The sequence below is a fragment of the Polypterus senegalus genome, chromosome 2 (genome assembly GCF_016835505.1).
Source record: "Polypterus senegalus isolate Bchr_013 chromosome 2, ASM1683550v1, whole genome shotgun sequence".
In the NCBI taxonomy this organism is placed as follows: domain Eukaryota; kingdom Metazoa; phylum Chordata; class Cladistia; order Polypteriformes; family Polypteridae; genus Polypterus; species Polypterus senegalus.
In genome coordinates, this window is record NC_053155.1 from 87,869,431 (window position 1) to 87,890,062 (window position 20,632).

Genomic DNA, 20,632 nt, shown 5'->3' on the forward strand with positions numbered 1-20,632 from the left:
ACTGCCCTCAAGTGGCCTGTAACTCTGGCAGCAGACAATGATGGACTCTAGTAAAAGTGTCATTGTGCCAGTGCCCTCAGTCCACACCAACTGGCATCACTTTCTTAAACAAATGGCATCTCTTGAATGATCATGCATTTTGTTGTGGAGCTTTGTGTACTTTAAAAGGTAGGTACCCTGGGATGTGCATAATGAACGGCACTATATACAGATTGATTAATTCATACATATTGATAAAAGGCTAAAAGAGCAGCCCATCATTAAAAAGCCGACAACCGTGATGAGCTCGAAAGCCATTAAGAGTCTGGAAATCATCCTCAACAACACCCAGAAAAAATCACATCAGTGACCCCCCCGCCTGCTGTTTACCTGTCAGGACAACTGTAGCTCCCAGTTGCTTTCTGTAAATGTGCCATCTGATGATTTCAGCCTAACCAACCCATTTATTTTTGAATAGCGCCCATCACATATACAGTACATCCTTTGGTCACTTTTGACCAGATGCTACTTGGCACTGACATCACATTTATAATCGACTATTATGAGATTTCGACCAATGCAGCTCTACCTCATTGCCAGCCCTCCATTCCAGGCTGAACTCGCTCCTTGGCATCCCCAAGCAGTTTACAACCACTCTGGTAGCAGACTTTACTGGGCTCTGTTTCTCATCATTGGCCCCCAGTGGTGGTGCAGCTTCCTCATCCCAGTTACCCCAGAACTGCCGACTGCAGCTTTAGAACCGGACGGAAAGCCCACCTCTTCAAATGTTATTCTTCAGTACGGACTTGAATCTTGTCTTTTTAGTTTTAAAGGCAGTCAATGGCGACTCCTCTAAGATCCTGCTGACTTGAAGAATGGTAGTCATGAGATGTGCTGTGAGGGGCACACATTGGCAGAGAGCAGCAAGATGGCTCACATGTCTTCTGTGGCCCTGGGCTTGTTGGGAGTGGATGTTTCTGTTTTTCTGCTTGCTGTACCATCTAGGATGTTGAGCAAAATGAATTACCACTGGGGCATGAATACGCCGAAATGGACAAAGAATATTTGTTTACTTTATTTTGAAAACCAACAGACATTCACAAAGTGGTGTAAAGTGAAAGAATGCAGTAAAAACTCACCGGTCAATAAATTATAAAATTTACAAATTGATAAAAAAAATAAATAACACTCTCTTCAACTTTTAAATAATCTATCCTACTATATAAAGTTTTTTTTTTTTTTTTTAAAATCTACAGTCCTTTTTGCTAAAATGTAACCAATGTATGCAAAAGATACATGACTGCAATCCCCCCGCTCCCCCAACGACTTGTGAAGAAGCTGTCATGGCCACACATTACCAGAACATTCCAGGACTTGCTTACTGTATCTGAGGATCGAAGGCACCTTTCGGTTGTGGGTCTACCTTGGTTGTTGCTGTAACATCTAACAGGTCGGTTTTTTAGCAAACCTGTCATAGCAACTTAGGTTTAAGGCAACACTGCACTGCCTGATGGGTGCTATCACCCATCTCGTTTATGTAGAAATCGAAGAGCTGCTCCAGTTCCTTTGTGCGACGGTCTTCCTCCTGAAGAAAACGATCCACTGCTTGAATGCTCTGACCCTGGGCCTGCAGAATGAGAGTGAGGTGAACAGGAGGCTTACTTCATTTCGCAGTACCACACTTTGCAAAAGCAAATCAGATTTTGACCAAACTAGACGAACGCTTCGCTGTCTGAGCCACTGTGGTCAGAACCCCCCCCCATAAATTCAAATGTTTAAGTGTCTTCAAGCAACAGAGCCAAAAAAATACATGTAAAGGTCCTCACATTTCTCTAAAGTTTTGTGGACATGCATGCAGGACAAAAGAAAAAAAAAAAACAGGAAAATGCGTAATATCAAATTTATAAAACCTGGCATAAACACATTGATGCAATTTATATTTATAAATCATAATTGCCTTGTAAACATGCATACATGAGCACGCTAACCAAACTCGTACATAAGCAGTCACAATGCTGCAGAATTTCATTGGCTGGCAGAGTAGCCTCCCACCTGACGTGTTGAGACCCTGCCACCTGAATTCAAGGGTATCTGGCTGCACTTCACAACTGAGAGTGCAAAATCATGTGTGATGGCATCATAGCGCCTCTCCTCTGCACTCTGGGGGGCCAGAGAAAGGTGTAAGGTGCCAGCGTCTGAGTGGGTAGCCACTGTCACGTGGTAAATGTAACAAGATGATTGCCGTTACAGTGAATAGTATAGGCCATGTTGAAAAACTGAGGGGTCAACCAGTTACCTTATCTATAAGCCAGTCACCACACACAGCACCGTCTTGTCTGTGAAAGATACGCTGCCTCAAAATAAATGAATCAAAGGTTGACCCTGCCTACTGAGCCACAACGTTTGTCAGTCTCATCTTGGCTTTAGAGATGACTTGTGCGTGAACAACAACAACTTCATTCTCACTAGATGCCCTTATTGCAATTTTTGTGCAGTAAATTGGTGCAATTATGTTAGGAGGATTGGACACTGATGCAAATTGCCTTTTTATATTGTCAAAAACCCACCCATTTGTCCATTAATGGCTTCCAGCACAGCAGGCAAGTAGGAGTAAACCTTGGCTGAGATATTCCTGACCTGTCAGCCAGTTCCCTAAGAAATGACAACAGGTAGCCGATATAAATTTGAAGAATAACCAAAAAAAGTTCTTCAGTGCAAATACGCAGCATTGGCCCTCTTAAAAGGGTACTGTAATAAATGTGTCTATATATAATATTCAACACTTATGAGGTTTAATATATTTATCACATCAATGCACATTATAATAATGACTCATTATTATGCATGCGAGTCGTCGTTTAGCTCATTTGGCTGCATTTCCCTAACTTGATCAAGTGTATCAGTTTCCCAGGATCTCTAAAATGTTCCTTTCACATAGGTTAGAGTTACCATAAATATACACTCTACCCTGTCTGGGTTTCTTTTATAAATTCCAACATTTGTCTGGGAAGTGGCGTATGCACTTTTCAAGCCTCTTTTTGTACGTATGCAAGCTTTATAGATGAGGCCCCAAAGCTCTAACTCACTCCAAGCTGGGCCTCTGGTATACCGCAATAAACTCCTCTATAATCCTCACCTTGGTCATTGACATCAGGATTAGTATATAACCTGCTGGGGTAGCAGAAGATCTACCTATTAAAAGATTCTAGGACATCATCACTGGCCGTAAGAGTGACTACCTGTGGCTGTTCTTACCTATAATGAGGGGTGCGCCAAGTATCTACAGATTAAGAAAGGGCTTGAAGAGAATAAACTACCAGAAAAAAATGGAGGTCATGAAGTTAAATCACATCTGCAGGGGGTGTAGAGGAGTTGCAGTGAGGCTGAGAGAAGCAGCTTGCCATAGTGTAAAAAGAGACTGTCACAGCTGCTGCAGCAATCAGAAACCCACTAACTCAATGGTGGTTTTGGATACCCTTTGGCTCAACTGGTTACTCACTTGGAGACCCCAAATCACAGCTGTCCTCTCTGTGTGGGGATATAGCAGGAAGAGGGACAGGGCTATGAGTGACTTCTTGCAGCGATATTTGTTTGCATATCTCTAACTGCTTGGGTTGGGGTGGTTATGGGGAACATGCAGTTAATCAGATATGCAGGGGTATAGCAGAGAGAGAGAGGGGGACCCTCACAGGTACAGAAGAAGTCAGAAGCTCACTTACTCACTTGACTACAGGGAAATTACCTTTAGCTAAACTGGATAAGCTGGTGCTTATTGACTGAGGTGTACCCTGGGTCCCATGAGAAATACAGAGGAGCAGGGCCCTGATCAACGTCTTGTAAGTAACAGAAAAGGGTGCAAGGGTTTCCATCATCTAATGCCACTTTAAAGAGGAGGTGTGTACAGGGAATTGGGCATATAGCAACTGCAAAGGTCACAGCCCTTTGAGGTAAATCCACTTAAACTTTAGATGATACGGTTCCTCTCATTTTATTAAATGGATTATACAGAACTGCTGGAAGTAGTGAGTGCACTCACGTCAATCAGAATATCATACAGTGCTGCTCAACAGAAACATCTCAGTATCCAAACAGACAGAGAGATGGCAAGACTCCATTGCTCAGCCTCCAACATGGCACTAGCCAGCAAGTCATGTGGCAAGAAAGACTAGGAGAGAAAATGTAATTACCAGCAGCATGAATTCCTCTTCAGTCGGTAAAGACTTCAGTACATTCTCAAACACAGAAGCATGTGACAAATCCCCCTCAATAAAATCACTGTCATGCACAGCAGAAGTACCCCTTCTGGAGGCTGGCCTCTCCTCTACACCATCAATCTTTACCGAGAGATCACTAAAGGGCTCATCTGGAGGATTGTGAGGTGACAAGGCCTGGGATGGTTTATGTTGGTCAAGCTCATCACTGTCAAGCACGACTTGTGGCTCTGGCGTTATTATCTGTGGCTTGTTTCCATTCTGTTGTGGGAGAAACCTACACAAAAGGAGAAGAAGCAAAATAATGCAGTGAGGGATACAGAAATGCATGAAAGAACCAAATATACAGTGGTGTGAAAAACTATTTGCCCCCTTCCTGATTTCTTATTCTTTTGCATGTTTGTCACACAAAATGTTTCCGATCATCAAACACATTTAACCATTAGTCAAATATAACACAAGTAAACACAAAATGCAGTTTTTAAACGATGGTTTTTATTATTTAGGGAGAAAAAAAATCCAAACCTACATGGCCCTGTGTGAAAAAGTAATTACCCCCTGAACCTAATAACTGGTTGGGCCACCCTTCGCAGCAATAACTGCAATCAAGCGTTTGCGATAACTTGCAATGAGTCTTTTACAGCGCTCTGGAGGAATTTTGGCCCACTCATCTTTGCAGAATTGTTGTAATTCAGCTTTATTTGAGGGTTTTCTAGCATGAACCGCCTTTTTAAGGTCATGCCATAGCATCTCAATTGGATTCAGGTCAAGACTTTGACTAGGCCACTCCAAAGTCCTCATTTTGTTTTTCTTCAGCCATTCAGATGTGGATTTGCTGGTGTGTTTTGGGTCATTGTCCTGTTGCAGCACCCAAGATCGCTTCAGCTTAAGTTGACGAACAGATGGCCGGACATTCTCCTTCAGGATTTTTTGGTAGACAGTAGAATTCATGGTTCCATCTATCACAGCAAGCCTTCCAGATCCTGAAGCAGCAAAACAACCCCAGACCATCACACTACCACCACCATATTTTACTGTTGGTATGATGTACTTTTTCTGAAATGCTGTGTTCCTTTTACGCCAGATGTAGCGGGACATTTGCCTTCCAAAAAGTTCAACTTTTGTCTCATCAGTCCACAAGGTATTTTCCCAAAAGTCTTGGCAATCATTGAGATGTTTCTTAGCAAAATTGAGACGAGCCCTAATGTTCTTTTTGCTTGACAGTGGTTTGCGTCTTGGAAATCTGCCATGCAGGCCGTTTTTGCCCAGTCTCTTTCTTATGGTGGAGTCGTGAACACTGACCTTAATTGAGGCAAGTGAGGCCTGCAGTTCTTTAGACGTTGTCCTGGGGTCTTTTGTAAAATCTCGGATGAGTCGTCTCTGTGCTCTTGGGGTAATTTTGGTCGGCCGGCCACTCCTGGGAAGGTTCACCACTGTTCCATGTTTTTGCCATTTGTGGATAATGGCTCTCACTGTGGTTCGCTGGAGTCCCAAAGCAGGCACAATAGGCCTGGTGTCCCATACCAGAGTCTTTCTAGTGTTCACTAAGGGGTCTAACCCTTGGTTTATTAAGCTTATTTGGTGTCTTGACATTTACTGCCTTGAACTAGCAAGCAACTCACAGATTCAATGAATGTGCTTTTGAGGTCACTAATTCATGCAGGTTCAGCATTTATGGACTTGGCAACATCTACAGAAATTAACAGAATGATGTGCTTCAATGATATCAATCTTTGTACATGTGAAGTTAAACTTGCCATGTTGTAAACCGGCAAAAATTACAAAATGCAAAGTTATACAGAGACTTAAACCTTGCTACAAGCAGTTATTATCTGTTATGACCTTATAGCAGCAAGTGTTTTGCTGAAAAAGAAGCAAAACGTTTGCTTCTGTAAGGTCATAACAGATAATAACTGCTTGTAGCAAGGTTTAAGTGTGAGTGCACAAGCAATGAACCACTGGAGAAGGTTTTAAATTGTGAAAATTATTTCTTTGGAATAACCTTTTTGTTGCACTGTTGTATATAACATAGCTGAGCATATGCACAACATCAACAAAGAGAGAAAACAGATTAGTCAATACACCTCTCAGCTTGACATCCACTCTAATTAGGATCTTGACTTTATTTTGGTACCACAAAAGGTTGGCGAGCTGTTTGGCAGCATGTGCAAATTCTCTTAATTGTCTATTTTATCAGATAAAGTGTATGTCAGGGCATTAAGCACATGATTTCCTACTTCTCAGTTTGTAAAAAAGACTCAAATAGCAGCTGGCTACTAAGCTGTGTGTCTTGATCAGTAAGCCACATACAGAACGCAGATCTGGGCTTTGACTAATAAAGCATATATCTCATGTTACAACATTTACATTTAGTTCTTTATGTTGAGGAATATACTTTTGACTCTGGCACAATTTACAGTTACCTTTGGCACACTAGAATCACGAATGTGAAATTTTGATATCACCCCATCTTTAATCTGCCCACATGTGCAACTCTGGTCTTACAGACAGAAAACCAGAAGCAGTGACTAAAAAACCCATCGATTCAAAGACCAGATAATACATTTGAAACATGAAGTGGTCAGCAATCAGCCGTCACCCTTCATTAAAAACTAATTTACATACAAGTTCTCTCACACTCTAAATATTATTTATACAATTAGAAATGTATTTCCATGTCATTGGAAGTCTTTTGGGTCTGTCAAGCGAGAGATCCTGGATAAGATCAGGTTGCTCTTATCTACACCTAGGTTCAGTTTTTGACCCAAAGAATTAGGAAACATTGAAAGCAAACATTAACCAAGGGTAGTAATTACTCAGATATGGATCAGGTATATAAACTAACAGTTTCAATGCATTAAACCATTTGAAGAGTGAAAATACTTGTTTTTTTCAGCAAAAAAACTAATATTTCTCATCTAAATAATATTGACCCTGCGCTGTGCTGGCACCCCACCCGGGGTTTGTTTCCTGCCTTGCGCCCTGTGTTGGCTGGGATTGGCTCAATCAGACCCCCGTGACCCTGTAGTTAGGATATAGCGGGTTGGATGATGGATGGATGGATGGATAATATTGACCACCACACTGCTTAACCAACAGGATACTCCAACCGCTCTTTTTGCAGATTGCAGTTAATCCTTCTGCTACAACAGTCATTACTAGTTTCAGAAATATAATGTATGTTCCTAAATCACTGCTACCCAGTTAAGCTCACAGATCCATCCTTCTAGTAAAGCATCTAAAAGTATCAATGGCTTTAACTCTTAATGCCCACACACCTGAATTAACATGGCGATTACAGCCAATCCCCTCTATCCATGGGTTTTGCCTCCAAGGGTTCAAACAACTGTGGGTTTGAAAAATCCAGAAAACTACAAAAAACAAAATTTGAATTTGATGTGCGTCAAACACTACGCTTAATATACGCGAATGACGTGATTTGTAGGCATACCCTTGCTATAGCCTCTCATCATAGGAGTTAAATAAAATGGCTCATAGGAGTAAACTTACAGCTCCTATATGGCAGCCAATTGCCGAGCCACCACACTGCTGCTCTTTAGTTGGCTTGTCGTATTCTATAGATAAAGACCCCATTCTCTGGCATTTTCCGAAAAAGGTAAGCTTACCTGTCCTACTTTGGCTTCTAGGCACTACAAACCGCCAAGATACAAAATGTTTTCCATCTCTACACTTCCAGCAGTATAGCAGCACTCAAACAAAAGACATGCAAATATTGCATAAAAACAGACGACAACTAAACAATCACTAACCAAAAAGTTAAACTGAAACTGGACTTCCTTAAACTACTGCTCCCCACTGTCCCCTCCACCTCCCCGACCCAGGGCAATCAAAGGGAGTCCTTCCAGCAGGGAGGAGACTCCTGGTCAGTGCACCAGGTTTAAGCTTGGGTTAGGTTATCTATATATGTGTGTGTGCGAAAAGCTGTGCAAACTAGGATTGGTTTGGACACACATAGACTGCATTGCAAGTAATCAGCACACTGCGAGTTGAATACTAAAGTTTCAAATGACAAAACCGTTAATATTGTTAGGGGCACTCGCACAAACCCCATGTTTCTTTACGCAACAGCTTTTCAGTAAGCAATCCTGACTGTAAGGCACTGTGAGGCTCTTGCCAGGACACTGTGTGCATTCTTTATTTCTGTAAAAAGATTGACTCATATGAAGCAATTAAGAGGTCAATGCAATCCCTCAAAGGCCAAGAAGTAGCATTTGTGTTTTATTTAAGTAAAAGATGATTAAGAGGAGGCATAAGTGTTTAAAATCAATAAGGAAGTTAGTACAGTGGATCGAGACAGTTATTTTAGAGTTCATCGAGAACACGGGGACACAGTTGGAAACTTGTTAAGGGTAAATTTTACATAAACATTAGGAAGTTTATCTTTACGCAGATGACAATAGACACATAGAATAAGCGATCAAGTAGCCTATTGTGGTAGGTCTTTCAAAACTTGACTTGGTGTTATTTTAGAAAAAGTTAGTGGATAGGACTGGTGAGCTTTGTTAGGCTGAATGGCCTGTTCTCATCTAGATTGTTCAAATGTAAAGTGCTATCTCTTGACAAGAAAATAAAAATCTTAAATCTTTTGAAAATTTGGATGTTGATTGCCGAAGTCATTATTCTCTAGATAATACTACTATTTACATTGTGTTAAGTATTATAATATATAGATTACTTAAAGCATACAGTAGGATGTAAATACCATGCCATTTTACATTCGAGCACCTGCGGATTTTGGTGTTTGCATTTTATTCATCTTAAATTTCAAAGCTAAATAACTTCATGAATGTCCTGGATCTGAATACTTTTGAAGCACAACCTTTAACTGATGTAAAAGGCACTGAAACACTACAAGGATTACTGAAGCAAATCTGATCAGCCAGCCAGTGCTGAATTGTGTGATGCAAGTTCAGTGATTCACCGGGTCTACAAATTATTAGAGGATACATTAAAAATGAACATTATCGTTTCACCTATATTTACTTTACAAAAAAAAAGGCTACATTTTTGATTGCATGAAATAACTATTTATATGAGCACCAATGTTACTACTTCTACAGAAGACAGTTTATTAAAACCTAAAGTTGAACCCATTTAATCAAAATGACAGGGGGAGTCATGACCATAATACCTTAGGACTCACTGGCATTACAGAAGAGTTCATACAGGACATTTCTGGTGGCCAACTGTGGCTCAAGAAAAAGTGTGATTTAAGGTGTGTAAAAGATTTAAATCATGTGATAATCAAGTTAAAATAAATTACTGACCAGCTGGTTTACTTCAAAACATACTCATTCCAAGTAGACCTTGGACACATTTCAATATGGATGATATGATTATTTACCACAGGGTTTTACTACGGTTGTAATGTAATGACAGTAGTAGACAGCACTTCAAATGACACTCACTTTGGTTATACAGTACCACTAAAGCATCTGGTCCAATAAATACAGTATTATTACTCTTCCAATTCCAGCTCCTTAGTATCTGAACAATGTCCACAGTATTTCTTTTCTTTTAATTTCTGCAGATGTTTTTCTTCTTGACTAGGTACCAAGTTATATCTCACATTTGCAAATCATTCAGAGGCTGTTTATTTGTTATAAATATTTTATTATTTTTGATATATACTGCATTAATGTATTAGGGGCGCTTCATTATTCAACAAAATAATGATCCCAAACACACTGCTTAGATAACACAGGAGCTTTTCAAAAGTTAAAAATGGAAAATTCTTGAATGTCCAAGCCAATCAACAGATTTTAAATTCAACTGAGCAGGACTTCCGTATGCTGAAGAGAAAACATAAGGGGGCAAGACTCCGAAACAAGCAGGAGCTGAAGTTGGCTGAATTAGAGGTTTGTCACAACATTACCAGTGTGTGGAGAAGATGAGAAAATCAAAGAGAAATGTGTCTTTGTCCCAAACATTATGGAATACACTGTATGTATATATTTTTTCCTGAGCTTCTGTAAAGTTTTAATTTCAACTAGAAGACAAATTACAGTACATCTATTTCTGTGGTCAGTAGAGGTGACACCTCTTTAACATCTAGATTCATCATTTTTTTTTTTTGAACAATGAAACGATGTTCTGTTGTAAATAATTTTTGACAATATGTTCCACTGCTACTTCCTTCCCCTCAACCTCGTTTTAGATTTGGTCATCTCAAAAGTGTAATCTAAAAGGCAAATTGAATGCCTTTTTTTAGATTTATTAGCTGTTTAGTATTCATATTGGTGTGTGTTGTCTGAAAGACTGAAAAGCACTCTGCCAGAGGGATTGAAATGCATTCAAATTCCTCCCATGTTTGCTGCATCAATAACGGGATGTAACTTGCATATTTGAATTAAAGTCACACAAAGAGTTTCCTTTCTTGTTTGATGCACTTATTCAAATATGAGGTGTTGTATATTTGTTTGGGTTATATTAGAGATCAATACAAAACTTTATCCATTATCTGAACACTAGCAGTGATAGCCCTTTCACAAAACCATCAATTATTAACCAGTGTAATTCAAGATGTTTGAGGAAAACTTCAAGTATAAGAAGAGCAAATATAAATTGATCTGGGATAATTAATAGATATATAGAAGATACTGTATGTGTCAATAACCTGAAAATTCCATTATGAATATAACTATCAAGAAAATGCTTGCTTTTTTTTTTTTTTTTAAAAAACTTCAGTAACTTACTCGCCACTCCCTTTGACATGCTCCTCCAAGTATTGAAAAGCTGAACCCTGCTGCACCTTCTGTTGGGCCAGGTCTTTCGGTTCTGTTAAAACTTCCTCCTCAAATCTCACCGTCTCCATCTTTAGTTTTGAATTGGGTCTGTGCAAACTCTGAAATAAAAAAGACATGGCAAATGTTACTAGTATGTATGCATTGACTAAGTAGATTAAAATTAAAGTAGTAAAAGTAAAGCTAAGTGTAGGTGCCCCTTTTTAGGTGTACTTGTCTGCTCTATTAGTGACAGTGCTATATGAACATAAAGTGTTATTTAAAACACATAGGCAGCCTGTTTCTGTTGTGCATCTCCGATAGTACTCAATAGACTTGTACAATGATAAACTGCTTCATCTGCTCAGTATCAGGTTCTTTTACACTTCTTTAACTCAATAAAATCTATTAGTAAATTCTCTCTAGTTACTCCATCCCTTCTCTCCCATGAAACCCTCCATAATGCCTCTGAGCACTTCACTTGTTTTCCACCTAATTAATACATCTTTAGCCTTTGGCTCTGTTCTACTTGACCTTAAAACTGCTGCCGTTAGTTCTATTCTTAAGAAATATGGTCTCGATCTATCCATTCTAGATAACCACAGACCTATTAGCTAACTTCCCCTTCCTAGTTCAGGTGTTGCAGATAGACTTTTCTATTTGAACACAATCTTTGTGACCCTTTCTGTTCTAGTTTCTGAATGCTGTACAGCAGTGATACTGCACTCCTGAAAGTTGTTAATGACCACCATATTTTTACAGATACTAGCACACTCAACACTCTCGTTCTCCTGGACCCGATTGCTGCTTTTGGTATATCATAATTACAGTATGTCTCTTTTATCTCTCCCCGAGTAGCAATGCCATTTTCTAGTTCACATTATACCTCACTGACAGTTTGTATTCTTAGTGTATTTGGCTAATCATTTAAATTCAAACTCCAGATAACGTCACTTACAAAATGTACATTTATTCATCTCTCTAACATTGTTCACCTTCGACAATTACTTAATAAAGAAAGCAGCTGAAACAATGTTCCATGCTTTCCATACTTCCAGACTTGATTATTGTAATGTTCACTGGTTGGTCTTCCAATTAAAAAACAACATTCACTCCTTTCCTTTACCAGCTACACTGATTACCAACCTATTCACATGCAAAATACAAACTTCTTATTACCATCTTGGAAGTCTTATATAGAGTAGCCCCTACTCTATTGTTCTGATCCCTTCAGTCTTACAAACCTCCAGGTGCACTTAATAATAATAATACATTCATTTATATAGGATCTTTCACATGCTCTTTTAGGTCTTCTAGCACTTGGAATTTTCGGTCCCTCAAATTTAACTCTCTTTTTGTGGTGCCAAGACAATTCACTCAGTGCGTTTACATGCACATACATATTCAGATTAAAGTGAATAACCTGAAGCCAGAAACCTGAACTCTCAATAATCCCTATTTATGGTTGGAATTCCGTAAACATCAGAAGTGACTCTACTCCGTTGGGCGCTGGAACAAGGGCTTCATCCTGGGTATGACGTTAACCTGCCTGAAAGCTGGTCCTCTAATTTACAAGGAAATCTTGGAGGATGGTGCCAGGATTGGCACGCCAGCCACCGTAAAAAACCTCACACTGTTCCAGTGTGGAGCTGAGGTGTCACCTCCTGCACTCTGGAAGAAATCCAGGTGATTTGCTGCGTGGTGTGTGCAGCGGCAACGCACTATTAGCGCATTCTCCCAAAATACTCCAACATCATAAAACTGTGGAAAAAATACACATCATCATTGGCCACCATGAATCTGAAAATGAGCATGACACCCATTATTTTCTTGTGTTTTATGAATATGTTTTGTCAAATTGACGCTTGCACACAGCAAACTCTTTTCTGCTTCGCTGTGCAATTGAGCCTTGCAAAGGACATGTTCCTCTTGTCTTACACCCAGTTCTGCTGAAATAATAGTAATAATAATGGAGGTATTTTTACTTCAATAAGTATTGCATTAGGTTACTCATTACTTTAAAAAGTAATTGGACAACTTCACGCATGTTACTTTTAACATGTTACACTACCAAGGTTATATTGGTTTTGCCTTATTATGTTAGTCATTTCTATACTATCTCTGATCTTATTTGGAAATTGTATTTAGTTTTAGTTAACCATCATTTATTTTTTATTTCATAAAGACATTTCTGTATATATATATATATATATATATATATATAAACTGCTCAAAAAAATTAAAGGAACACTTTGAAAACACATCAGATCTCAATGGGAAAAAGAAATCCTCCTGGATATCTATACTGATATAGACTGGGTAATGTGTTAGGAGCGAAAGGATGCCACATCGTTTGATGGAAATGAAAATGATCAACCTACAGAGCCCTGAATTCAAAGGCGCCCCAAAAATCAGAGTGAAAAATTATGTGGCAGGCTAGTCCATTTTGCCAAAATTTAATTGCAGCAACTCAAAATTGTATGCAGCACTTTGTATGGCCCCTGTGTTCTTGTATACATGCCTGACAACATCAGTGCATGCTTCTAATGAGATGACAGATGGTGGTGTGGGGATCTCCTCCCAGATCTGGACCAGGGCATCACTGAGCTCCTGGACAGTCTGAGGTGCAACCTGGTGGCATTGGATGGACCAAAACATAATGTCCCAGAGGTGTTCTATTGGATTTAGGTCAGGAAAGTGTGGTGGCCAGTCAATGGTATCAATTCCTTCATCCTCCAGGAACTGCCTGCATACTCTCACCACATGAGGCCAGGAATTGTCGTGCACCAGGAGCCACTGTACCAGCATAGGGTCTGACAATGGGTCCAAGGATTTCATCCTGATACCTAATGGCAGCCAAGGTGCCTTTGTCAAGCCTGTAGCGGTCTGTGTGACCCTCCATGGATATGCCTCCCCAGACAATCATTAACCCACCACCAAACTGCTCATGCTGAATGATGTTACAGGCAGCATAATGTTCTCCATGGCTTCTCCAGACCCTTTCACTTCTGTCACGTGCTCAGGGTGAACCTGCTCTCATCTGTAAAAGCACAGGGCACCAGTGGTGCATCTGCCAATTCTGGTATTCTATGGCGAATGCCAATCGAGCTGCATGCTGCTGGGCAGTGAGCTCAGGGCCCATTAGAGGACATGGGGCCCTTGGGTCACCCTCATGAAGTCTTTCTGGTTGTTTGGTCAGAGACATTCACACCAGTGGCCTGCTGGAGGTCATTTTGTAGGGCTCTGGCAGTGCTCATCCTGTTCCTCCTTGCCCAAAGGAGCAGATACTGGTCCTGCTGATGGGTTATGGACCTTCTATGGCCCTCTCCAGCTCTCCTAGAGTAACTGCTTGTCTCCTAGAATCTCCTCCATGCCCTTGAGACTGTGCAGGGAGACACAGCAAACCTTCTGGCAATGACACGTATTGATGTGCCATCCTGGAGAAGTTGGACTACCTGTGCAACCTCTGTAGGGTCCAGGTATCGCCTCATGCTACCAGTAGTGACACTGACTGTAGCCAAATGCAAAACTAGTGAAGAAACAGTCAGAAAAGATGAGGAGGGAAAAATGTCAGTGGCCTCCACCTGTTAAACCATTCCTGTTTTGGGGGTCATCTCATTGTTGCCCCTCTAGTGCATCTGTTGTTAATTTCATTAACACCACAGCAGCTGAAACTGATTAACAACCCCTCTGCTACTTAACTGACCAGATTAATATCCCATAAGTTTCATTGACTTTATGCTATACTCTGATTAAAAGTGTTCCTTTAATTCTTTTGAGCAGTATATATATATATATATATATATATATATATATATATATATATATATATATATATATATATATATATATATATATATATATATAAGCTTTGTTTTTAGTAATTATGGTATGGTTAAAGAGCTACTAGGGAGTTTAGTTTTGTGTCACAATCAGATAGAACTGTACATTTAACGGGTTTTCATACAAGTTTAATGTTATTAAACCATGTAGTATAGTAAGCTTCCAGTATCTGGTTTTGTTTTTGTCTGATAAAAATAAACAATTATATGATAAAAATAAGAAATCAAAAACATACTGAATATGAACAATTTCATAAATTTTTAAAATATTTTCTGTGTTACTTGTGCTGAAAAAAATTGCACTGACTGTTGGCACTTTTCATCTTCTGCTTTTTTTGCAGATAAATGGCCAATTTATGATGAAATGTAGGTGAATTTAAGGTTTGAGGGTTTTTACTCTAAATGTCTACAGCACATAACATACCCTGCTCCAAGACAATGAGCTCACAATTAATGCCTTCAATATTGTATTCAAAAATCCCCCATGCAGTTATTTTTTACCAGCCAAATTGATCTTTGATTCCAATCAGGCACATACAATTTATAGACAGAATTTTACCCCCTGCAGGCCTGAAAAGATATATAAAAAAATAAATAAATGAACTAAAAAAATATCAGAAAACAGGTTCTACTCTGTTCTGACAGGTGCGACCATAAAATCATGGGGGCGTCGGAAGAACAGGGCTCATAGGTTTGAATCAGTGTGCAGATCCTGCCAAGCTGCATTGAGGAAAACAAAGAAAAACAAGCATGTAATGTCAAGGTTAGGGGTAGTAAGACTTGCATAACCCATAAATAAGAACAGTAAGCCCTTAATGAGCAGAGTAAGAGCAGGTAATAGGAGTATGAACAGCCACCAAACAACAGACTGCATCTGAGATTAGGAGAAATCTAAATCCGCTTAACCTGGAGCAGAATCACAGGAAACCTGGAGCCTAACCAGCAGATTTGGATGCTAGGCAGGAAAATCCATGGACAGGGTGCCAGCCTACTGCAACAGTACTATATTTATATGCAATATGTATGACATGGCTGATGTTAACAACAGAAAGAGTATGATATTTCAACTATCTACTTTAAGAGAGAGAGAAAAAAAATCGAAAAATGAGGGACAAATATTTTAAAACATAATTCTGCTACTGGGTTATTTTCGCAATATCAGGAATTTTGAGCTGTGTAAAATATAAAACTAAAAAAAAGATAAATTAATAAATACAGGATAAGTATAAAAACACATTTTTATTTTCAAAAAGGATTTCTTCTGTTCTAAGTGGCAGGTGAATTATTGTCAACAAAACGCAGACACCTGAGAACTAAACTGAAATGTTACTCACTCGTGATTTTTCTGTCCATATGGTAAATATTTTGTTGACCAGCACATTCCCACTTCAGGCGTTTGAATTACAACTTCATATACAACAAGCGCAAAGAAATGCAGCAGCTCATGATAATGGACAACAGACTCATATGCAGCCTGGAATTTGGTGAAGTCTGTGCTTTTTAATTAGTTGCTGTGTACATACTGTGCCTTGGGCTCAGTCAGAATTAAAGCTAACATACCATCATTTATGAACAGACTGACATTCTGTAAGAGATTACCTGTATCTAATGCTTCTCTCTTGAGCCCTGGAGATCCAGTGAAAGGCAGCTTTGAAAGCTACTGAGCACATTCAAAGCAAAATCATCACATTGGTATGCTTCACTAACACTTGCACCAGAATCTATCATGCTGTCACTATCAGCTCCTGAAGAACTGTCACTATTGTCACACAGTAAATTGCTTTCTTCTTCACACACTTTATGTGCCCATATTTGGCTTGCTCCATCAGTGCAAACACTGTGTCAATATTCTCCCTCCATCACTAGCCACCATTCATTTGATAAATATAAGTGGGTGCCTCGTGGTGGATGACTTTCTGTTTTAGAGTTAAAAGTTACAAGGGTTTAAGACTAACAGCAGAAATATTTATTCAAAAACAAAATCTGAAATTCTCATTAATATATTTTGATTAATTTTGGGATCCCTGCAGCCCAGGTTAGCCTTTGTGTAAGTCCGGTTGTGATGAAAACTAAAAATATTTTTAGTAAATTATTACTTTATTTCAGTTAATCTTTTCAGCCACCTTAATAGTTTCATTTAGTTTTTCATTTTGGTTTCATTAATTTATTTCAGTTTACAAAAGTGTTTTTTTACTAATAGTTTCAGTTTTGATTTTAGTTTTCGTTAACTATAATAACCTTTTACCTTACTGCTGTCAGCATTGTGTTGCTGAATTTAGCACTGTACATTTTGTTCATCAACATGAATGTAGTGATTTCTGAAATACCGAGATAGGAATACATCTTCTTCTTCTAGTTGAAATAATCTATGGACCAAACATTTGCCTCTGGAAATGTATTTTGTGGATGCCTCTACCCATAGCTGCTGAATGTGTGTGTGAAGCAAATACATGAGCAAGCTGACAGAGTGCAACAGACAATTACAGACTACAGAATCCTTCACAATAACCCAATTATGGGTTTACATGGCCACATAACTGATTTATTCACTGAGAAATCTACCTGTGATAATCAGGCTTCTCAGAGGCCAATAACCCATTTTCTCTATTCAGAATAAGAGTTTACATGGCATTTTTGAAATCAGCTTTCTGTGAATAATCAGGTTATTGAAGCACATGTAAACACTCTAAGCATCATGGCTATCCAACTCTGGAACTCTTCACTCCAATTCATTTGAGGCTTATCTTTACTACCTGTACTTTTCCTGACTAGGTAGTTGTAATTCTTTTGTGTTTTAGCATTTTCACATTATGTGTGGTTGTTTTTAGTTTTACCTAGGGTTTGTCATCAATCTAGTTGCCTTCATGTACTTTGTTATTGTTGCTTGACTGTTGACTTCTTACATTTTAGTGCAATCTCATTTTGAGTTTGAGAAAGGTGCTATAAAACTAAAATATTATTACTATTATGTTTGATGTTGCTTCTCTCTGCAGCTACACTGCAGTTTTTTTCATCTGCCTTTCATGTAGCAAATAGGACTTTAATGTAATAAATGGTTTATAATAAACTTTTGATAGTCTGCTACTGAAATAGAATTCCATGACTTTCAAAGTGATTCACTGCAGGCACATATAATACAATCTTTTCTGTTCTGTCTTGGAAGGCTGGTCTAGCCAGAGGCAGGTGAAGAGGGTGGTATCTTTTATGATACTGAATACCCTTATATGTGGATTCAGGGAAAATACCAGCACCAAAAATAAAAAGAACTAAAATGCGAACATTTAGACTGTTTAAAGCATGTATTTATTTAAATTAACAGAATGGCAGCTTTTGTATTTAAATGTAAACATTCTCATTTAAAAAACTGCCATTTATTTGCATTTCTGAGCAAACATGCTAATAGGGTAATTAAAGCAGCAATTCTTTCATTTGTAATACTTAATGCACAAATATATATATATAAACTTAATTTAGCGTATGTCCGTTTCATGTCTGTTTGAGGTTAAAAAGAAAAAACACTATCTCCCCAACCGGGAATTGAACTCGGATCTCTGGGACACAGCAAGCCCCCTGCACTCTGAATCAGCAAATCTTACCAGTACGCCACAGAAACTGTTGTATTGTTCTTGAACCTTTTGTCAAAGTGTTTATTTGATCTTTGAACTTCAGGCTTCACACATTTTATAGTTTGTTTTAACAATGTGTTTACACAGATTACTGTAGAAACGGAACACACATGAATTTCGTGTGTTCCAAATAACGATCTATTATTTCCACTCTAAAACTCCACTTCACTCCCAGATAATCAATGAAGGCATGAGCTGGGAGAAGTTTGTGTACGTTCTAAGTCAGTGGGGGGGATGGAATAGCCAGCTGCTTGCAGTTTGTCTTTATCTGCACATTTACATGTCAAAGGATGCTGGCGGAGAGGTTTGATGGGATTTAAGGTGAGCCAGATCTACAAGTTTTTTTGTAGGCTCTGGTAATTCTAGTGTTAATTGTACCACCAGTACCATCAAAATAAAAGGACTGCTGGGACTCCACGGATCGATGCCCATGTCCCCTACCCTAGGTAATTCTTTTGAATTACAGTAGCTGATGCCTCTGCAATATAGGAGTCTAGTACCTGCAAACATTATGCATGCTGTGGGCTCAACTACAATAGAGTTTGTCAAGGTTCTTGCCCTTTATGCACAGAAGTAATTCATCTTAAATAAAAAAAAATCGGGAGTGGTCTCCCCTAGATTTTCTCATATACTCAGATATGGGGATGGATATTTGAGAAGTAAACCGCAAGACAATGATTATATTTTTATATTATGTACATTAAAGAACCATCAACAACAAATCAAATTTATAATATATTGAATAATTATAAAAGTAAAGTTGAATAAATCGGATTCTACTTTTATTCATGCAGCTGCAAAGTACCACTTGCGGTTAACAGTTGACAGAAATCTATGTTTTTTTTACCTGGTACTTGTATGCAAAATTTGGTTGACCTAAGTGAAATCATACTCAAGTTATTGTGTTTACACACACACACACGCACACCTAATTCCAAAAATGGTATATTTTCACTCAGGGAGGTCTAAAATGTCGATATTCATCAAAATCTCAAAATGGAATTTTTGAAGGATTCCAATACTTTCCCTATACTTCATATACAAAAAAGTCAGGGGGTTCTAAAATGTCAAAATTCGTCAAAGTCTCGACATCGAATCTTTGGACGATTACAATACTTTCCCTATACTTCATATACGAGAAAGTAAACATCATTTTATAGTTGAGGAACTCTGCTAATTACCACCCTCCAACAATAAATCAACTGTATTACCGAGCCGGTTCGTGCTTCCAGGGTGCCAATTAGCTCCTTCAGTTGTTTGTTTTCCACCGTGAGGGCATGAAGCTGAATCATGGCCACCTAAAACAAGGACAAAATTCATGATTAGTGTGGTATGAAAAATTGAGAAATGGCACAGAATAACTTTGCTTTGCTGCAAGGTTGTATTTGTCCAAAAATACTGGTATCTGACAAAATACTTAAGTCTCTCTAACACTTAAAATCTTATAGAGCCACTAAGAATGAATATGTACAGTATATGGAATGGTGTCATTCCAAGCAAGAATTCTGCCTAACTCCCTGCAGTTACTTGCTCATTATTCATATAGTTGGGTAAATCTAAGTTCACACTGACTTACTAACATTTAAGCCAGGCCCATTTCATGGTTGACCTTAAACTTATTGCAAGATTCACAAAAGTCTGGGAACTCTAGTAGCCCAGATCAGATGGCATCAACCTGGGGATAGTATTCAAATTTTTATCAATTATCACCAAATGTCTGAGACAATGAAGCAACCTTGGAACTTTGAATACAAAACTTAAGCACGTTCTTGGTTCATCAGCAAAGTATGGAATGTAAATTTCTGTGAAGGGTAAGGTTAATGTAAAAAGTAAACAAAGCTTGAAAAGCAGTTCATACCGTAAGCCCCATTTACCTGCATTCATTATACTCTTGAGTGTTAGTTTTGCAGAGCCTTAGTTTTGAAAGCCCCAAGTGTTCTAATTAGCTTGTGTTTAATTTCCTCATATTAGAGAATAAAAATAAAACAAATCATGTATTTAACACTAACAGATCACCAAGTTAGTGGCATTTCTTTCACACTGCTTAAGTACTTAGACAGGCCAACAGGAAGTTTGTGCTTCTTGAATTGACTGAAATAGTTCATGAAGAAATTTTTAGACAGAGTGTCTAGGTCTAAGGAGTGTATGTCAACACTGCAAGAACATAAATGAAAATAAACTCAGTATGCCAAAAAAAAAAAAAAAATCTAACTCAGGCCAACAAATTAAAC

The 20,632-nt window shown here is 38.6% G+C and overlaps 1 protein-coding gene across 2 annotated transcripts in view; it reads right to left on the reverse strand.

Annotated features, from left to right (window-relative positions):
- Positions 1 to 1,020: 1,020 nt before the first annotated feature.
- The window catches only part of cep63 (centrosomal protein 63), a 67,490-nt gene continuing 47,878 nt past the window's right edge, over positions 1,021 to 20,632 (reverse strand). For both annotated transcript variants that reach the window (XM_039744145.1, XM_039744144.1), the window contains exons 12-15: positions 19,613 to 19,699; positions 10,907 to 11,055; positions 4,167 to 4,467; positions 1,021 to 1,606 (exon numbers count right to left, since the gene is read on the reverse strand). In XM_039744145.1, coding sequence (XP_039600079.1) covers positions 1,451 to 1,606; positions 4,167 to 4,467; positions 10,907 to 11,055; positions 19,613 to 19,699 — 693 coding nt within the window. In that variant the 3' untranslated portion in view covers positions 1,021 to 1,450. The remainder of the gene's footprint in view (positions 1,607 to 4,166; positions 4,468 to 10,906; positions 11,056 to 19,612; positions 19,700 to 20,632) is intronic.